At 45.1% G+C, this 21305-nt stretch overlaps 1 protein-coding gene across 7 annotated transcripts in view; it reads left to right on the forward strand.

Moving 5' to 3' along the window:
* The window catches only part of RANBP3 (RAN binding protein 3), a 174962-nt gene that overhangs the window by 126057 nt on the left and 27600 nt on the right, over positions 1 to 21305 (forward strand). For 5 of the 7 annotated variants that reach the window (XM_048830695.2, XM_048830697.2, XM_048830699.2 and 2 more), the window contains 6 exons: positions 3705 to 3808; positions 7379 to 7457; positions 8778 to 8880; positions 9832 to 9956; positions 11804 to 11924; positions 18198 to 18340. In XM_048830695.2, the coding sequence (XP_048686652.2) occupies positions 3705 to 3808; positions 7379 to 7457; positions 8778 to 8880; positions 9832 to 9956; positions 11804 to 11924; positions 18198 to 18340 (675 nt within the window). The remainder of the gene's footprint in view (positions 1 to 3704; positions 3809 to 7378; positions 7458 to 8777; positions 8881 to 9831; positions 9957 to 11803; positions 11925 to 18197; positions 18341 to 21305) is intronic. The other 2 variants (XM_075123100.1, XM_075123101.1) reach the window with 1 other exon arrangement.

The raw sequence follows: 21305 nt of genomic DNA on the forward strand, positions 1-21305 counted from the left end.
AAGCTCCTCTCCCCTATGCCAGGAAGCCCTCAAGCTGTGAGACTTCTGCATAACACACTTGATACACCTAGAGGCATCTTGCCTTCTGGGATCCCAGAACAAGTTGACAGACCATCTCAGCAGGTCTTTCCACAACCACGAGTGGTCCATTCCCCCAGACATCCTGAACAGCACCTTCCAGTGATGGGGAATTCCCCATACAGACTTGTTCGCAACAAGACATAACAGGGAGTGTCTGCAGTTTTGCTCCTTCCTGAATCGCAGCTTAGGCTCGATTGCAGACAATTCCTCCTTCCCTGGAAGGACCATTCGTTCTATGCATTTCCACCCATCCCACTCGTTCACAAAGTTGTCCTGAAGGTCAGAAGGGAAGGGTTGTCTTTGATATTGACAGTGCCAGCCTGACCTCATCAGCACTGTTGTACCACACTCCGAGACCTGTCGGTGGAGACCCCAATCAGCCTGCCCCTAGTCCCGACTTGATCACTCAGGACCACAGCCACCTTCAGCATCCTAATCTCAAGTGTCTCCATCTCACGGCATGGAAGCTCCATGGCTAAACCCTTTTGGAGTTGGCTTGCTCAGGATCTGTTAGAGAGGTCCTCCTTGGTAGCAAGAAACCATCCACTAGGGCCACGTACATAGCTAAGCAGAAAAGATTCTCAGATTGGTCAATGCAAAGGGGCACTCCACCTGTACAGTCAATATCCGTCATCTTGGACTATCTGTTACACCTCAAGCAGCAAGGTCTGTCAGTGTCGTCAATAAAAGTTCACCTGGCTGTGATTTCAGTGTTCCACCCAGGCGCTGCTGGCCAATCAGTCTTCGTTAACCCTATTATCAGCCATTTTCTTAAAGGACTAGATAGGTTATACCCTCAAGTGCAACAACCGATCCCTGCATGAGATCTAAACCTGGTGCTCTCTAGACTAATGGGACCACATTTTGTTATACCAATAAATTAAAAACCAGCAGGATCTTATTAAAGGGAAAAAGGCAAAATACCACATTTATTGTGAATACAGAACGAATCATAGTAAGCAGTTAGTTACAGCTATAACATTCCATTCAATCTCATATTTATTCACACATTCATTCACACACACACACACACAGATTCTGCAAGGTTGTTATCATAGTAAGCAGTTAGTTATAGCTATAACATTCCATTCAATCTCATATTTATTCACACATTCATTCATACAAACACACACACAGAGGTTCTGCAAGGTTGTTATCATAGTTACCAGCCTTAGAGTTGCTCATGCCAAGCCACTGGCCAGGTGGCCTGGACATGAGGAGGGAGCAGGGCCTTGTCAGATGCTCATCTGATGCTCCTGGAAGTTGGTTTACAGAATCAGACCCCAAAGTTCTCACTTTTTAGAGTCTATTTTTATAGGAATTTCTTCCTATGCCAGTCTATGGGAATTGCTTCATCATGCTGTTGCTGAATCAATCAGCAGATAGCACATTCCTGACGGCTCCGTGCTGCTAGATGTTATCTTGTTCTTTGGTTCTCCCATTCCTGAGGCTGTTGGGTGGATTCCAGTCTGCCCTCTGGGAGTCCTCTGGTTATTTCCACTTGACGCCTTCTTCAGCCGATGGACACTGGATTCTTAGGCTGGCACCTCCCTGATCATTCAGTTATTGTTCACACCAAGCATCCATCCACATACATCCTCTATCTCTATTTTAATCACAATTGTTAATACCACAAAAGGGCGGGGAGTCTCTGGGTGCTGTTTCCGTTGTTAGAGTATTGCTTTGAGTCTCTCTCTCTGTGAATTGCTTTGAGAACAGACTCTGTCTTAGAATGTACTAACACAATTAGCAGCTTGCAAGTTTCACATATAGAGGGAGAGAAACTACCAAAAACCAAGAGACCTCTTAATTAGTAATACCCTGGAATTTAAACTATGGGGAATCAAACTCATTTGTGATTTTAATACAGAACTTCTTTAATATGATCCAACAATTTGAGCCCCTACCAACATGTTCACTACTTTACCTTTCCTGGTAAGTAGTGTTCCTGGTGGCTATAACTTCAGCCAGGAGGGAATCTGAACTTAAGTCCCTGACATCCAGTCTTCGATACATGATCTTCTATAAGGACAAGGTCCAACTTCGACCTCCCCCAGCCTTCCTTCCGAAGGTAGTCTCTTAATTCCATTCAAACCAGGACATTTTTATTCCAGTCTTCTACCCAAAGCTGCACACCAGCAGCTGAGAGCAAAAGCTCCATTCCCTCGATGTCAGATGGGCATTGGCTTTTTATATTGAAAGGATAAAACCATTTTGAAAGACAACTCAGCTTTTCTTGGCAGTAGCAGACAGAATGAAGGGAATGTCATCGTGGATCATGTCCTGTATCTGAGCGTGCTACAAATTGGCAAAGATACCTGCCCCCACACTGACAGCACACTCCACAAGGGTGCAGGCATCCTCGGCAGCTTTCTGGTGCAGGTCCCGATCCAGGAAATCTGTAGAGCTGCAACATGTTCTTCAATCCACACCTTTGCTGCACACTATTGGATTACACAGTAAGCCAGGGACGATGCCGCATTTGATAGAGTGGTGCTACAATCTGCAACACAATGAACTACTTGGAGTCGACACAAGCAAGCACTTGAAGAAAAAACGGTTACCTACCTTTTTGTAACTGTTGTTCTTCGAGATGTATTGCTCATGTCCATTCCAAAACCCACCCACCTACCCCTCTGTTGGAGTCAGCTGGCAAGAAAACACTGAAGAGGCAGGGTCCGTTATATTGCGCCATGAAGGCGTGACTCCAGGGGTCTCCAGAGCCAACTGACGGATACCGCTAAGGGAAAACTTCTGGCCACTATGCACGCGCACACCTACTTGGAATCAACATGAGCAACACATCTCAAAGAACAGTTACGAAAAGATTCCTAGGTAGGTAACCATTTATTCTATCTCCTGGATAAGCAGAACAGTATTAAGCATATAAATGTAGTATTAATTTCATTTCATATTAGCTTCCTATTTCAACTTTCAAACTATCATGAGTTCCTTTTGTTTGAATACATATATAAGGCATTATTTTCTAAAGAAGCCACCTAGAGTGTATTTGGAAATCCTACATTTGTGCAAACTGTGGACATTAGGGCAACAAAATGGTAACCATGTGCTTAAGCCAAATCCATGCAGTACAGGTTCCAAGGGTGTTGCAGGGGCAAGAAGAGAGGACCTGGGGCGAAGTAGGCTTATACCTAAATATAGGCTAACTGAATTAGATTAACAAGAGGTATTGACAACCTAAAGAGAGGGGTTTATGCAAGCATGTCGGGGAGCGTGTGGCCAGTGGGAGTGTGTGGCTCCTACACAACCTGACAGGAGAGAGATTGGCCAGAACTACAGTGGGAGCAATGCAGCTCAAAAAGTGCGTGACTGTGATAGATTTAATAATGAAGGAGAAAAAGTTTTTGAGTATAAACCAATACCGTTTTAAAAGCAATTGCAATGCTGCTTGAAGGTGTCCCTGGTTCTTAATTTAGCTAGATATGAATTCAGTACACTGGCACTCCTATAGGAATGCAGCTTGCAACAAGGAGAAATTTGTTGTAGTGGGAAATACACTGTTAAGTGTATATGAGCAAAGGTACATATTTTGTGAGACAATAGTTCTTATGATCTTGGTTTTGGTATTGTTAATTGTGTATAAATGTCTATCTCTTTTGTAGTTGGGAAATGAAAGTGATGAAACAGCTGATGTACAGAATGCTGGGCTTCAAAGCTTGGAAACGCCATCGGCAACAAACTACTTTCTGCAGTACATCAGTTCCAAGTAAGACTGCAAATAAATTCAGAGCAACTTACTTTACTGTAGTATATGTAGAGCGTTAATAGTAGTGTTGCTGTCTACAAGAGGAAGGGTTCTGTTTGAACTGGGTTGGTATCCAGCACTTTCTTGAGGCTGCTGCCTTGTTCTTCAGATTCCTAGTTTTTTGTTTTTTAAAAAATACAGTATATTATTAGTTCTATAATATACTAATAATATACTATAGTACAGTATATTATTAGTTGGGGGGGGAGGGATAGCTCAGTGGTTTGAGCATTGGCCTGCTAAACCCAGGGTTGTGAGTTCAATCCTTGAGGGGGCCATTTAGGGATCTGGGGCAAACACTGGGGACTGGTCCTGCTTTGAGCAGGGGGTTGGACTAGATGACCTCCTGAGGTCCCTTCCAACTCTGATATTCTATGATTCTATGATTCTTATGGTTGCAAAGGATAGCTTCGGGAGGTGCAGAGTATGACAAATACAGCCTGCCTGAATTTGCGGAGAGCTTGAAATGAACCTGGCACCAAGTATTGCCAAGACCCCCTTCCACTGCAGGGATCGAATGTACTCAGAAAGCTGTTCAGGCTGCATGGATCTGATTATCCTATGACAGCTAACAACCAGACCACTTTCGTCCCTTGAGTTTAACCATTAACTCTAAAAGAATGCATGACGCAAGACCTATGAAGCTGGTTGATAAGAAACCCAAGTTAACTGGTAGTTTTTCTAAATGAGGAAGGAATTAGAAAGAAGGAATTCAGGTGAGAAAGTGCAAATTTTTCTCAATAACTGATCACTGGAGCAACTTACTTAGGGATGTTGTGGATTCTCCATCACTTGACATCTTCAGTATTGAATGTCTTTCTGCAAGAGCTACTCTAGCTCAGCTAGAAGTTACAGGTTTGATGCAGGAACCACAGGGTGAAATCTGTGGCCTGTGTTATTCCGGAGGTCAGACTAGATGATCATATGCTCCCTTCTGTCTTTAAAATCTATAAATAACTCTGAAATGTGTGAAATGCCACATTCCTTTTAATGGGATGTTGATTCAGATGCTCAGTGATAATTTAAAAGTCGTCATTGTTCGTTATTTCACTGCTGATCAAAACAGGCAAGAAAGGAGAGGGATGATCTTATATTTAAGATCAGCACAATCTGCAAATGTGTGACCTCTCAATTTGGTGCCACCAGTGGATGGTGGTTGACAATATCACCACTTTCCACACCCTCCAATTCTACCTGTGGAGCAAAAGGCCCAAAGGGAAGGAACAGAGCAGATGATTCCCATATTCTTGACCAAAGTAGCAGGGGTCACCCTACTCTGGTGGTGGATATGGTTCCCAGCTGCTTCCTGGCTGCTGCTGGTTCCTCTAATGGAGATTGTCTGCAGACTGAAGCAAACGTCACTGCAACTGTGATGTTTTCAAGTTTTTCTTTGCAACCATGAAAACTCTGTGGCAGCCATGAAGAAACATAATTAGATTTTGATGCTGTCACATGACTGGTAGCAGGACCTGCCTTGGCCTTAATGTGTCTGAACCCACTGAGGGCCCTATTAAACACCTGTGATCTAGATTGGGCAACTACACAATCTACTGAGAGTGATGTCTCAAGTTGGCACAACTGAGCTTGTGTGTGGGTGTGGAGCTTGAGAATTCAATTCCTTCTCCCTGATTTGAGCCTGACTGTGGTCAGAGCAACAGACTTAGTATTTCAGACTTTGGACACACAGTGATGGTTGCATGACTGATTTTTCTTCAAAGGCTTTATTCATAGAATCATAGAATATCAGGGTTGGAAGGGACTTCAGAAGGTCATCTAGTCCAACCCCCTGCTCAAAGCAGGACCGATCCCCAATTAAATCATCCCAGCCAGGGCTTTTTCAGGCCTGACCTTATTGTGTGTATATGTTATATCAATCTGCATTTAACAGAGAACAGCTTGTGTCTCATGGTGAACATTTTATCTGCAAAAGGCTCTGCATGTATGTTGTGTATTTACAGTTCTTCTAGTATGTGTCAGTGTGGATCCCACTGTTGTAGCACACATTTTTCATGCACATGAGATTAGATTCTTTTGAACATCAGCGTTCATCGCTGCTGCACAAGCACCTTGCGCCCTCTCATGCAAGAATAAAGATTCCTGTCATTGCAATCTGTGTTACCCAAGATAAAATAAAACCAGGCTACACTAGTGCAGACTTGCCATGGGTCATTAGGCCATTTGCTGGCATGCACATATGTGATGCTGCTTGCCAGACTTCACCTGTAGCCCTTCAATTCTGGCTCAGGTCAGTCAGCTGGAACTAGTGCTCTTGACTGTAGGAGGTGCCTGAATACAGCATCTTTAGGGCCCTACCAAATTCACGGCCATGAAAAATGTGTCACCAATGTGAAATGCAGTCTCCGCACGTGAAATCTGGTCTTTTGTGTGGTTTTACCATATACTGTTAAGATTTCACAAGGGAGACCAGCATTTCTCAAATTGGGAGTCCTGACCCAAAAGGGAGTTACAAGGGGGGTCACAAGGATATTTTAGGGGGGTTGTGGTATTGCCACCCTTACTTCTGCACTGCCTTCAGAGCTGGACAGCCGGAGAGCGGCGGCTGTTGGCCGAGCACCCAGCTCTCAAGGCAGCATTCCGCCAGCAGCAGCACAGAAGTAAGAGGGACCATACCCTACCATGCCACCCTTTCTTCTGCACTGCTGCCTTCAGAGCTGGGTGGACAGAGAATGGTGCCTGCTGACTGAGGGCCCAGCTTTGTAGGCAGAAGTGCAATATGATACCATACCATTCTTACTACTTTGCTGTTGCAGACAGCGGCTCTGCCTTCAGAGCTGGACTCCAGGCCAGCAGCTGCCACGCTCCAGCTACCCAGCTCTGAAGGCACCGCTGCTCTAGGGGTTTAAAACCCAAAGCCTCTGTCTCATTAACAAGTTGGAAAACAGCCAGCCTTGGTGCCAACTATTCAGTCAAATGCAAGACTGAGAAAAAACTGCCAAGGTGGCTGCCAAGCGCTGTAAGGATAGCAGTACCGTAACCCCCCCTACAATAATGTTGCAACCCCCCACAGATCCTTTTTGGGTCAGGACTCCAACAATTATAACACTGTGAAATTTCAGATTTAAATATTTGAAATCATGAAATTTACTATTTTAAAAATCCTGTGACCACAAAATTGACCAAAATGGACCGTGAATTTAGTACGGCCCTAAGCATCTTGCTAGATCTTTTGATACTGGATAGACTCTTAGGATACACTAGGTGATGGTCAGATTTCTCATTGTGTAATTTAAACATAGATATTTGGAGGCTAGTACTCAGAAAAAATCTCCAATTATGATAAAATACTTCTTTATTCTAGGAGAAAGTGTTTGGGGACATTAAGTCCCATAACCAGTTATTGCTGTGTTGCTCAGTGTTGCATCCTAATTAATCAAACACACACTTGTTTCATAGTTTTATTTAACAGAAAACTCAAGTTCAAACCAGTGATAATTCCTCCCTTGTTCTTGCAATTTTAGTGATTATGGAAACATCTGTTTGCACTATATTAATGAAAACATTTCTCTCCAGTTTAGAGAACTCAACAAACAATGCAGATGCTTCCAGCAACAAATTTGTATTTGGACAGAACATGAGTGAGAGAGTCTTGGTGAGTGTTAGTTGTTAAATGTAATATTTCTTTGAGTATTATCCATGTGATATGAATGCCTCATGCATGTCTGGTCAGCAGTGTCTCTTGGGGCTGCACATGAGCCTTGAGTGTCTTTGTGGCTCCCACCCAAGGACATTCAGATGAGTGTGTGTCCCCCGACTGCCACTTGATTCCTTCCTACCACCCATGGCAGTGAGCCAGAACACAGCACTGTTTGTCCCACTTGCTATAGCAATCTTCTCCCCTGAAACCTTCTCCCTTGCGAATGACTATTGTCAGTCTAATTTAGTGAACTTTCATAGTTAATAGGATAGCTGTCTGCCACCTTGGCAGTTTTTTCTCAGTCTTGCATTTGACTGAATAGTTGGCGCCAAGGCTGGCTGTTTTCCAACTTGTTAATGAGGCAGAGGCTTTGGGTTTTAAACCCCTAGAGCAGTCTTGTGTCAGTTACTGATGGCCACGCAAGGTGCCTGATCTCTCAGAAGGCCATAGCTGTGACCGATGGGATGTCCTTTTCCAGCAGGATCCAACAAGCTGCGGCTGCCACATGAATCTGTGCTTCTTAGAGCAGTCCATGAAGGTGACTTTGGATTCAAATTACCAGGAACCCAGTTTGTGACGAGAGTGATCTTCAGCTAAGGTGCCCAGATCCCTCAGCGCTCTAGTGAGCTGGGACTCTGCACCTTTGTCCCTTGCCACCAATAACAGTGCAAGGAACTTGGCCCCCTCTGTGCGCCACTCACAGTTCCCAAGATAGAGCATTTTGGCTACAGCAGAGCTTGCTTCCTTCTCCCAGGGCTGTTTCTGCTCCAAAGAAACATCTGGCACCAGCACTCCCACTCAGAGCTGAGGAGGGAGAAGATGAGTCACATAAGTCTCCCTTGCAAGGGATTCCAGGTCCAATCCATCTAGCATCAGTCTATCTGGTGGAGAAGCCAGCTATCTTGATGCCAAAGACACATTGCATGATTCAGCATCCTCAGCTTTAGATCATAGCTTCCACCCTGGCACCACAGAATTACCAGCTGCTGGTGCTAGTGTGACCTGCACTGACAGCAAGGGGCCCATTATTTCTTTTTCAGTGCTATACACCACCATCCTGCCATGCTAGCACCCCTCCTTTCCGCATCATCAAGTTGGTCAGAGTAGTCGGGAGTTTTCCTACAATTTGTACTAAGGAACTATGTACTTCAGGGAGTACCAGATACTGGTACCTTTATAAAATTACTAAAGGTGGAGGACTGCCTCAAGAATCACATTAGTGTTCTTGTTTTTGCAAATCCAAAAGTTCATCTATTCTGCCTCTTTTCCCTACAGAGCCCACCAAAATCAAATGAAGCTGGTACAGAAAGTAGCAAGGAAAATGCTGCTGCAGAATCTGGCTCTGAATCTTCTTCACAGGAAGCTACTCCAGAGAAAGGTAAATAGTGGAATATTTTTTAGAACTAATTCTTAGAAACAGTGTTCTGTTACTGCTTGTTTTATGCCTAATCCTTGTTAAGTGCTTGCACTTGGGGTTTTATTACCATATGAAAATATAAAACCTCCCCATGCCTTTATTGTCCCTTCCAGCCAACGTTTTTTTAAAAAGTGGAGGGGGAGGTTCCTTGGTCCCCTCAAGGTCTGGGGAGGAGTGGGGTGTTGTGTGTTAGCAGCCCATCCATGCTGCTCTAGCACTGTCAGGGGTACTGTTGTTCACTGCATGTGGATCAGGAGTATCTCCAGCAGTGTGAAAGTGGCAGAAATTCGGAGGGCATATAGTCAGCCCTGTTTTATTACAGAAGGTTGGTGGCAAGGGATTATTTTTATTCTGTTTAATGGTTGCTGGATGTAATGTAAACTGAACCTGAGTAAGTAGTGTTTATAGTCAGAGACTATAAAATAAAGGGCTGCATTTTCAAATGTTGGTATGTCTGTGTTACCTGTAGCAATGCAGACATTTAATGTTACACTGTAGAGGTGAGCATAAGTATCTGTTTTGCACAGATTTTGCAAAATCCTCTTCTTAGGGAGACTCAGATAATTTATGGACCAGATTTTCAGCGTTACCAGTATCTGTGTTTGGGAATTTTTTCCCCCTCTTGATTATGGTTTTAAGAAAAGAAGAGGAACCATACCTGAAAAAACAGACAAAACTTTCTTCAGACTTCATATCCATTTCTAGATCCTGATACAAGCACAATTGGCTGGGCACTGAGAACCTGGCAGGATTACAGTTGCACAAGACAGTTATGCTCCAGAGGAAAAGCATATTAACTGGTAGCTTATTCAAGTAAATGGCAGGCTCTGTGTAGATGCACATGGGCGTCCATCTGTATGACATGGATCTATGTGACTACTTCCCAAAATAAACTTGTAAAATGTTGTTCAGCTAATAATATTTCAGAATCACTGGCAGAGTCTGCAGCAGCCTATACTAAAGCAACAGCAAAGAAGTGTTTGCTGGAGAAGGTAGAGGTGATCACTGGGGAAGAAGCAGAGAGCAATGTGCTACAGGTAAGAAATTGGTCACACAATTGACCTTCAGTCTTATTGGGATTCATATGATCATCCAGCTGTATTCATTCTATAACGATTGCTTGCCACTATTAATTTCCCATTCATGTTCTTGCGACTCAGCTTCATGGCACCATCCTATATGCTTTCCTATGTTATATAACTGAGACAGGTCTTTTTGTTGAAATTGTTACTGCTCTTTATCTTAAACAGGACACAATTTAATGAACTGTGGTTAGATTTCAGGATTCAGACAATCAAAATAAAAAGTTCTTCTCAAATCAATACTGTTTCCCTAGTTGAGACTGTGGAATGAACCTCTAAGAACCACAAACGACACCACCTTATATTGTAAGAGCAAGGTGCTCTTGCACTTCAACTTGCCTTTCCTAATCAGACACAGTCCATGGCACGTATACATTTTAAAAAATTAAATACATAATTTAAAAAGACGCAACGTAGTATATGTGATGGGATTGGTCACAGAAACCCCCTTGGGACTGTCACCTGATGTGCTGAGACCTCTTCTGAGCCTGTTTTCTCTGCCAGTTTGGGCCTCCAGAACCCTGCCTTGTCGAGCCAGACACACCAGTCTGCTCCAGCACAGACCCAGGGTCTGAACCATACGCCCCAAAGCTGAAGACTTAACTGAAAACAGCTTAAGAAGTGCTCCTGTCTCTAGCACCCACCCAATGGGTTCCAAACCCCAAATAAATCAATTTTACTCTGTATAAAGCTTATATATATATATATGTCCACCCTCTACAACACTGATAGAGAGATATGCACAGCTATTTGCTCCTTGCTAGCTATTTGCTAACTTGTAAGTAAGTTAATTACTTACTCTGGGTTAATTAATAAGCAAAAGTGATTTTATTAAATATAAAAAGTAGGATTTAAGTGGTTCCAAGTAATAACAGGCAGAACAAAGTAAATTACCAAGCAAAATAAAACAAAACATGTAAGTCTAAGCCTAATACATTAAGAAGCTGATTACAGATGAAATCTCACCCCCAGGGATGTTCCAATAAGCTTCTTTCACAGACTGGACTCCTTCCTAGTCTGGGTCCAAACCTTTACCCTGGTTCAATTCTTGTTAGCTCCAGCTCAGGTGGTAACTAGGGGATTTCTCATGACTGGAACCGCCTTTTTTCTGTTCCACCCCCTTATATAGCTTTGTCACAAGGCAGGGATCTTTTGTCTCTCTGGGTCCCCACCCCTCCTTCTGAATGGAAAAGCACTAGGTTTAAGATGGATTCCAGTACCAGGTGACATGGTCACATGTCCTGGGAGACCCCAAGCCTTCATTCTTCCTGGCCTGACTCAAAGGAAGGCTTGCAAGTAAACAAAGCCATTTACAAGCAATTGTCCTAGTTGAAGGGAGCCATCAAGATTCCAAACCACCATTAATGGCCCACACTTTGCATAATTACAATAGGACCTGAGAGTTATATTTCATATTTCTAGTTTCAGATACAAGAATGATGCATTTTATACAAATAGCATGACCACACTCAGTAGATTATAAGCTTTGTAATGATATCTTACAAGAGACCTTTTGCATGAAGCATATTCCAGTTACATTACATTCACACTCATTAGCATATTTTCATAAAGTTATATGGAGTGCAACGTCACAGTATATTTTGAGGGCTTTAGTTGCCAGAGAGAATATAAGACTTTAGTTTCCAGGGTATTAATCCAGCACATTTTAGAAGCCTGAAATTTCACTGTAGTGAAATGTAGATTGGGAGATTTTTGGTTCAGTAATCATGATATATTCTGTAATTATAGTCAACCATTATATTAAAGAACTTCAGCAAGAAGGCATTTTTTTCCCCCCCCAGATACAATGCAAGTTGTTTGTGTTTGATAAGAACTCTCAGTCTTGGGTGGAAAGAGGTAGAGGACTTCTGAGACTCAATGATATGGCATCAACAGATGATGGAACATTACAATCTCGACTAGGTAAGATGAGCTGTGGGAAGTGAATTATTGGTATGATATTCAGTGTTACTACCACAAAATGCTTCCTTGATAGTTGGAGGCATCCACTTTGGGTTACTGTGTCTAATCATAGCAGTTTTTTTTAAAAAAGCAGTAAAATTTGAAGTTCATGTCAGTCTCCCAGGATGGCCCTTCTGTTACACTTTAATGTGCAGATTAGAGCTTGTCTGAAAATACCAGTTTCATGAAATCTTACACTAGCCCCGCCATGCAGTCTGCCTCCAGAGGACTCCAGGCTACTAGGGTCTGTGGCTCTTGGACAACCCTGTCATACCTGGCTTTCCAGACTTCCTGCTGTGCAGCCTAGGAATGAGAAAGCCCTGGGGACTCTCGGGGTTTCCAGGCTTACTGCTGCAGAAGCCTAAACTGGGAGCCTAGGAGTCCTGGGATTGGCTCCCAGGGTCTGCATCTCTAGGGCAGCCAAGCCAAGTGGACTATTCCAGGGCTTCAGACTCCTGGGGCAGCTGGCTCCCTGGGGTGCCAAGCAGGCCAGGAAGCCTTGGGGTCAGTAGCCCTGGGCAGTCTGCCTGGCAGGGTTGCCCAGAGGTGCAGATCCTGGGAGCCCTGGCAGCTGCTGAGTGAAATTGAGAATGTCAAGAATGTCAGTTTGACTCAGTGAGACAAGGTCTGTAGCTTCTCTTGCCAACAGAAGTTGGTCCAATAAAAGATACTCCCTCATCCACCTTGTCGCTTTATTATCTAGGGACTGACATGTCTATAACACAGCATACAATTTCACTCACTGTCTGCTGGTTCCAGGGAGCAAATTGCATTTCTGAAACATCGTGTGTTGGTGTTTCTGAAACAAATATTTCTGGGAATTTCCAGTTTGCTTATGAGCCAGAAATCCTGGATTTTGGACAGATCTAGTGTAGATTTCCTAAAGCGAAGAGGGGAATCTCTTTGCAGATTTGGTGCAGTGATCGCCAAGCTGCTTGTTATCCCACTGCAGATAACACATTCCTAAAAGCATAAAGAACATAGTTATTTCTGTTGAATGTTTGTCCTTTAAAATCAAGCAGGCTTCAGCAATTGGAATATTGGTGGCTAGAAGTTCTTATAATATCATGTATATCTAATCACTTAACCACATATTTACATCTATAGAAAAACACGACTCTATAACTTTGTCTCCTAATATCAGCCTTCTCCCAGGTTTCCCTCTGGTTGCTAATGTGTAAACTAAAAGTACAGCTTGATTTAGGGTAGAAAATACCATTCCTGCTTCTGTGGCATTGCTATGCAGCTGCATATTTTGTGGGGGTATATAATGTATCTGCTTAAAGTTGTTGACATCTGTGCATTAGGCTGCGGCTGTTTCTTAAACAGCTAACTGTGGATTAAGTCATATATAGTGTACTTTTCTCTTCCTTGATATAATAAAGGCGCATTAGTGACTAGGTTGAGCAGAGCTTGTTTAATGATTGAAAAATAAATCAAAGTGCTCTAAAATCCACATGTGTAGTCATATTGTTTAGTAAATTGCTGTGCCTCATTGCGCCATGGGGTAGCAATTAGCTGTACAAATTTGGGTAACTTAGTTAAGTGGATCCTGAGATACAGTACCTGGAGTGGGAGATGAGATCAATAAAATTTTGCAGTTTTTGTAACTTTTTTTGCACCTGTCTGTGGCTCAAACTATGGCACTAATCTGCACCATCCTGTGATTACCTGATCAGATTGGACCTTTTTTCCTCCTCCCTGTGGCCCTCCAATCTGACGAAGAGTATGAAGAGGCCACTGAGGCGGGCAGAGCTGATAGATTAGTTGGTAGCAAGGTGTGCCCAAGAAACCACCACAACGGATGCCCATCAGTCATGCCCTTCTCATTACTACCCCTTTCTTTTTTTTTTTTTTAAAGGGAATTCGTTGCCAACAAATGTTGTTAGCACAGGCTTAAGGTTGCCAAGCACTGCCTTGTACCCTTCCAGAATTTGAATAGAGTCACAGAGTAAGTCCAAAAGGGGCTATTAGGTCATCTAATTTGACCTCCTGTATATCACAGCCCATTAAATTTCACTCAGTCACCCCAAAGGGTGGCTAAACTTAAACTCTGGAAAACCAGAAAATACAGAGTTAAGGTAACGTCTCATACACCACAACCCTCCACTCCCCAACTTTAACCCTGTCCTATTCAAACAATGCCACGGCTTGGCCTTGTCAGAGATCATTAGACTGTTCTTCCTGAGTTTGCAAAGGAGAGGGGAAAGTATTAAAGTAATGGTGGGAAGTGGGAACTCTTAGGCCTTGTCTTGAGTAGGATAAATATCAAATTTAGGTTAGGCTTAGTGAAGAGGAGCTAACTAAGCCTGACCTACATTTGACCACTTTAGTTACTCAAGATAAACCTCAGACTTGCCAGATATTAACAGCTGTTCATCCTTGACCTAAGAATTCATTCTGGAACCTTCCCTTCAGCTATAAGAACGGCCATACTGGGTCAGACCAAAGGTCCATCAAGCCCAGTATCCTGTCCTCTGACAGTAGCCAATGGTAGGTGCCCCAAAGGGAATGAACAGACAGGTTATCATCAAGTGATCCATGCCCTGTCACCCAATCTCAGCTTCTGGCAAACAGAGGCTAGGGACACCATTCCTGCCCATCCTGGCTAATAGCCATTGATGGACCTATCTTCCATGAATCTATCTAGCTCCCTTTTGAACCCTGTTATAGTATTGGCCTTCACAACACCCTCTGGCAAGGAGTTCCAGAGGTTGACAGTGCATTGCGTGAAAAAATACTTCCTTGTGTTTGTTTTTTTAAACCTGTTACCTATTAATTTCATTTGGTGGCCCCTTGTTCTATGAGAAGGCATAAATAACACTTCCTTATTTACTTTCTCTATACCACTCATGATTTTATAGACTTCTATCATATCCCTCCTTAGTTGACTCTTTTCCAAGCTGAAAAGTCCCAGTCTTATTAATCTCTCCTCATACGGAAGCCGTTCTATACCCCAAATGATTTTTGTTGCCCTTTTCTGAACCTTTCCATCTCAAAAAAGATATATTGGAATTGGAAGTGATCACATCTGCAGGCAGTATTCAAGGTGTGGGCGTACCATGGATTTATATAGAGGCAATATGATATTGTCTGTCTTATTATCTATCCCTTTCTTGATGATTCCCAACATTCTGTTTGCTTTTTTGACTGCCGCTGTACATTGAGTGGATGAATTTAGAGAACTATCCACAATGACTCCAAGATCTCCTTCTTGAGTGGTAACAGCTAATTTAGATGCCATCATTGTATATGTATAGTTAGGATTATGTTTTCCAATATACATTACTTTGCATTTATCAACATTAAATTTCATCTGCCATTTTGTTGCCCAGTCACCCAGTTTTGTGAGATCTTTTTTTAGCTCTTCGCAGTCTGCCTGGGACTATCCCTGACTGAGCCCTGTGGAGCTTTGAGGTATACCACGAGATTGCTAGAATTCCCCGGAACAGTAGTGCTGCAGAGGACAGGGCGGGTGTATGAACGCCAGTGTGGATGTGGGGTTCTGATAGGCACTGTGAATACGCAAGAGAGTGTCAGAAGGGGATGAAACACTCTTATGTTCCCCTATCTTCTCGACATACCCAGTGAAATGCCTGTCTCTGGATGGGACAGTGGTAGACGTTCCAGCAGCTCCCCAATCTTATAGATATTTAACTCCTTCATACATTTTTAGATTTTTAGAATCAAGAAGGGCCATTGTGATCATGATTGTGTACCTGGACCTCCTGCATAGCAGAGCCCAGAAATTAGATTGCCCTGATTCCTCTAATTGCAGCTGCACTGCTCCTCAGTTGGCAGGGTGAGCTCTGGCAATTTGCTGCAGCTAATGCCTGGATCAACACAGCTCCCTCTAGCACAGTGAGGGGGCAGCAAGTACATCAGAGGTCTTGATGGTATAGAATTGGGTTGGACCCACCCAGCACAACACAGAAGTGGCAGATGTTGTTAGGGATGGGTCAGGTTTGGCCCCAATGCCTATTGCCAGCTACAAGAGAGAGAGAACGGGGTGGGCAAACTACGGCCCACGGGCCGGATCTGGCCCCTCAGGACTTTGGATCTGGCCCGCGAGATTGCCATGAAGCATCCGGCACCACGTCCCTGCGGCTCCTGGGGGAGGGGGAGCAGAGGGCTCAGCATGCTTTCCTTGCCTGTGGATACCTCCCCCAAAGCTCCCGTTCGCTGGGAACGGGGAACCGTGGCCAATGGGAGCTTCGGGGGAGATACCCACAGGCAAGGGCAGCGTGTGGAGCCCTCTCCCCCAGGGCTGCAGGGACGTGGTGCTGGTCGCTTTCCGGAGCAGCGCGGGGCCACGGCGGGCAGGCAGGGAGCCTGCCCTGGCCCTGATTCGTGGAGGCTGAATCCCTCCTGCCCCCTGGCTGCACCCCAACCCCCTGCCGCACCCCAACTCCCTGCCCTGAGCCCCCTCCCGCACTCTGCACCCCCTCCACCCCAATCCTCTTCCCTGAGCCCCCTTGTATACCCCGCACCCCTCCTCTGCCCCAACCCCTTGCCCTGAACCCTTTCCTTCACACTGCACCCCCTCCCATACCCCAACCCCCTGACCCAGCCCTACATTCATGGCCCTGCATGCAATTTCCTCACCCAAATGTGGCCCTTGGGCCAAAAAGTTTGCCCACCCTGGGGTAGAGTGATGGAATTATGGCTGTATAGAGATGTGGTGTGGGAGACATTATCTTAACTCTCTCCTGATTTTAAGAGGTTTTAATGTAGCCACTGTTCACGTCCTAAAAAGACACAAGGCATTGCTGGATAACTTTGTTAATGCAGTAAAAGTTCTTGGGCAGTAAAAACAACGAGGAGTCCAGTGGCACCTTAAAGACTAACAGATTTATTTGGGCATAAGCTTTCGTGGGTAAAAATCCCACTTCTTCAGATGCATGGATACAGACTAACACGGCTACCCCTCTGATTCTTTGGCAGTGAATACAATATAAAGATTTTATAAATTCCTCACCGTGTCTTATGCATCGATAAACACAGTCTTTAAAGATGAGTAAATATATGCTAAGGAATGATCCTATGCTTTCTGGAAGCTGGAGTTTTCCATCTCTAGTCTGTAATATATAAATAGAGACTTTGGGACTGATTCTGGTGTCCTCCCTGGCCCCTATACATTCCTTCAGCAAAGTAATGAATCTACTGTGGATGACACTAAACTGAGAGGAGTGGTAGATGCCCTGGAGGGTAGGGATAGGATACAGACAAATTAGAGGATTGGGTCAAAAGAAATCTGATAAGGTTCAACAAGGACAAGTGCAGAGTCCTGCACTTAGGAAGGAAGAATCCTAGAGACCAAGTGGCTAGGCAGCAGTTCTGCAGAAAAGGACCTAGGGGTTACAGGGGACGAGAAGCTGGATATGAGTCAAGAGTGTGCCCTTGTTGCCAAGAAGGCCAATGGCATTTTGGGATGTATATGTAGGGGCATTGCCGGTAGATTGAGGGACTTGATCATTCCCCTCTGTTCAACATTGGTGAGGCCTCATCTGGAGTACTGTGTCCAGTTTTGGGCCCCACACTACAAGAAGGATGTGAAAAAATTGGAAAGAGTCCAGCGGAGGGCAACAAAAATGATTAGGGGGCTGGAGCACATGAGTTATGAGGAGAGGCTGAGGGAACTGGGATTGTTTAGTCTGCAGAAGAGAAGAATGAGGGGGGATTTGATAGCTGCTTTCAACTACCTGAAAGGGGGTTTCAAAGAGGATGGCTCTAGACTGTTCTCAGTGATAGCAGATGACAGAACAAGGAGTAATGGTCTCAAGTTGCAGTGGGGGAGGTTTAGGTTGGATATTAGGAAAAACTTTTTCACTAGGAGGGTGGTGAAGCACTGGAATGGGTTACCTAGGGAGGTGGTGGAATCTCCTTCCTTAGAGGTTTTTAAGGTCAGGCTTGACAAAGCCCTGGCTGGGATGATTTAGTTGAGGATTTGTCCTGCTTTGAGCAAGGGGTTGGATTAGATGACCTCCTAAGGTCCCTTCCAACCCTGATATTCTGTGAATCAACCCAAGTCTGATTCCTTTAGTTATGCTTTCTCAGTGCTTTTCCCCTTTGCTGCTTGTCTTGAAGAGCCGTGCAAGTTGTATATAAACAGGACTCTCCTTTTAAAAAAAAAAAAAAAAAATGTTCTGAAAGTGACAATAGGGTTCTTGGAGTCTTCTGCGATGTCCAAATGTCTAGTGTCTCCTGCTAATTTACTTTGTATGTTGATTCTAGTAATGCGGACTCAGGGGAGTCTCAGGTTAATCCTGAACACCAAGCTCTGGGCTCAGATGCAGATTGACAAAGCCAGTGAAAAGAGTATCCGTATCACAGCCATGGATACAGAGGACCAGGGAGTCAAAGTTTTTCTGATATCGGTGAGTGTTCTTTGTTTACTCTCTAATTTTCCTGCCAAAAAGAATTGTTCTTCGAGTAGTATTCATATGGTTGTTCCACTTCAGGTGTGCGGGCAGCCCACGTGCCTTCAATCAGAGATTTTCATTAGCAGTGTCCATGCATCCCATACATGCACCCTTATGCTTCCTTGTGCCCTGCACTGATGGGCAAACAACTCTCAGTTCCTTCTTGACTGCCTCGGCCTGCGATGGAGCTTTAACATGTCCACATTGAGTGTGCCTTGGCTAAAGTTTTTTTTTTATACTAACTAGTTTAGTTTAGCCTAGTCTAGTTTGTTGGTTAGATTAGCTTAATTTAATAGTTGAGAGGATAGGTTTTTTCCCTCTCTCCTCCCTCTGGGGAGGCTCACTTTCCTTGGGAGGGCATTCCCAGCTTGCCAGCGTTCAAACACTGCCCCGCTTAGATTAAGTTGAGGCTTACTAATGATGGAGCATTTCCTTTTGCCCCACTCCAGAGCCAGGTCAGGAGAATCTCTCTCTCTCTCTCTTCTTCCCGCCCCCAGTACAGCAGTCTCTGGGCGGATCCCAACTCCCCTTAGGCCTTGGCTCAGCAGTCCCCCAGAAATGGGAAGACTCCAGAGACCTGGAATCTGATGAGGTTCAATAAGGATAAGTGCAGGGTCCTGCACTTAGGATGGAAGAACCCAATGCACAGCTACAGACTAGGGACCGAATGGCTAGGCAGCAGTTCTGCGGAAAAGGACCTAGGGGTGACAGTGGACGAGAAGCTGGATATGAGTCAGCAGTGTGCCCTTGTTGCCAAGAAGGCCAATGGCATTTTGGGATGTATAAGTAGGGGCATAGCGAGCAGATCGAGGGACGTGATCGTTCCCCTCTATTCGACATTGGTGAGGCCTCATCTGGAGTACTGTGTCCAGTTTTGGGCCCCACACTTCAAGAAGGATGTGGATAATTTGGAGAGAGTCCAGCGAAGGGCAACAAAAATGATTAGGGGTCTGGAACATATGAGTTATGAGGAGAGGCTGAGGGAGCTGGGATTGTTTAGCCTGCAGAAGAGAAGAATGAGGGGGGATTTGATAGCTGTTTTCAACTACCTGAAAGGGGGTTCCAAAGAGGATGGCTCTAGACTGTTCTCAATGGTATCAGATGACAGAACGAGGAGTAATGGTCTCAAGTTACAGTGGGGGAGGTTTAGATTGGATATTAGGAAAAACTTTTTCACTATGAGGGTGGTGAAACACTGGAATGCGTTACCTAGGGAGGTGGTAGAATCTCCTTCCTTAGAGGTTTTTAAGGTCAGGCTTGACAAAGCCCTGGCTGGGATGATTTAACTGGGAATTGGTCCTGCTTTGAGCAGGGGGTTGGACTAGATGACCTTCTGGGGTCCCTTCCAACCCTTATATTCTATGATTCTATGATTCTATGACCTCCTCAAAAGATCCCAGAAAGAGGAGCTCTGACTTCCTTCAGGAGCCTGCTCCACAAAGATGTCGGTCTCCCTGTAGGTTGATGGTCTCAGAACTTCAACCTCTCAACCGAGTACTGTTGAGATATCAGTGGGGCAGGAAAATCCTGGCGCTTTTCCAAGAACAAACATGGCTCTGAGAGTGCTTTTGTACTGTCTAGACACAATAAAGATGGCAAGGAGAGACACTTCTCCAAACCAGTACCATTGGACCTGGCGCTAACCAGGTATCTCCCCCAAAGCGTTCCTCAGCATCATACAAGCCTAAGTATCTGACTCCGTCAACACCCACCTTGGAGTGCTCTAAATCTCAGCTACCATCTACCTCTACAAACAACCTCGGTTGCTACCTCCTCTCCTGTATGGTCCCCCACAATGGTCATCCTGGGCAGCATACCAACAACAGTTGTTAAAGGCATTTAGCTCCACCCTCTGGGACTATAGGGACACAACCTCCTTCTCTACAGCCTCAGCAGGAGGAGATGTTTGAGGAGCAGGAGGGCAGGGCATATAAGGATGCGACCCCTCAAACTACCATTTACTCATCATCACCAGATGCAGCAGTAATGTCTCCACCACTGTCAGTGGTGATGATTTCCAGCAAATCCAGGACGTCATAAAACGGGTATTATGTTCTCACCAACAACTCCGAGTGTTTGTTCTCCCACTCCCCACCTAATTCTCTGGTGGTTGATGCAGCGACTGAGTGGGGAAAACACCACCACACCAGGTTGACAGTGTATGATAGAGACCAGAAGTGCCTGAACCTTTTGGGACTAAGTCCTACTCATCTGTTGTTCGAAAATTCCAGATCGCTAATTACCAGGCAATCATGGCAAAATATAATTACTATACCAGATGTATTGTTCTTATCGAGCACCTTCCACTGGAGCAAAGAGAGCAATTTCAGGCCATCGTTTTTGAGGGACAGTTGCTTGCCAAGACATCCCTTAAAACATCCCTAAATCTTGCATACACTGGGGTCTATTCTGTCTCTACCGCAATAGTTAGGTGCAGAGCAGAGGTAGGCAAACTACGGCCCGCGAGCCATATCTGGCCTGCAGGACTGTCCTGCCCGGCCTTTGAGCTCCCGGCCGGGGAGGCTAGCCCCTGGCCCCTCCACTACTGTCCTCCCTCCCCCCCAGCTTCAGTTCGCCGTACCGCCACAACTCTGGGCAGCGGGGCTGCGAGCTCCTGCCGGGCAGTGCAGCTGCAAGAGCTGCCAGCCTGCCACGGTCCTCTAGACTGTGCGGTGGCCTGGCTGCCAGTCCTGGCGCTCTGAGCGGCATGGTAAGGGGGCAGGGAGCAGGGGGTTGGATAAGGGGCAGGAGGTCCTGGGGGGGCAGTCAGGGGACAAGGGAGCAGGAGGCGGTTGGATGGGGCTGAGGTTCTGGTCGGAGGGGGGGGCGGTCAGGGGATGGGGAATGGTGGGGTTGGATAGGCGTGGGAGTCCCAGGGGTCTGTCAGAGGGTGGGGGTGTGGGTAGGGATCAGGGCAGTC

The sequence above is a fragment of the Caretta caretta genome, chromosome 25, assembly GCF_965140235.1.
Source record: "Caretta caretta isolate rCarCar2 chromosome 25, rCarCar1.hap1, whole genome shotgun sequence".
In the NCBI taxonomy this organism is placed as follows: Eukaryota; Metazoa; Chordata; order Testudines; family Cheloniidae; genus Caretta; species Caretta caretta.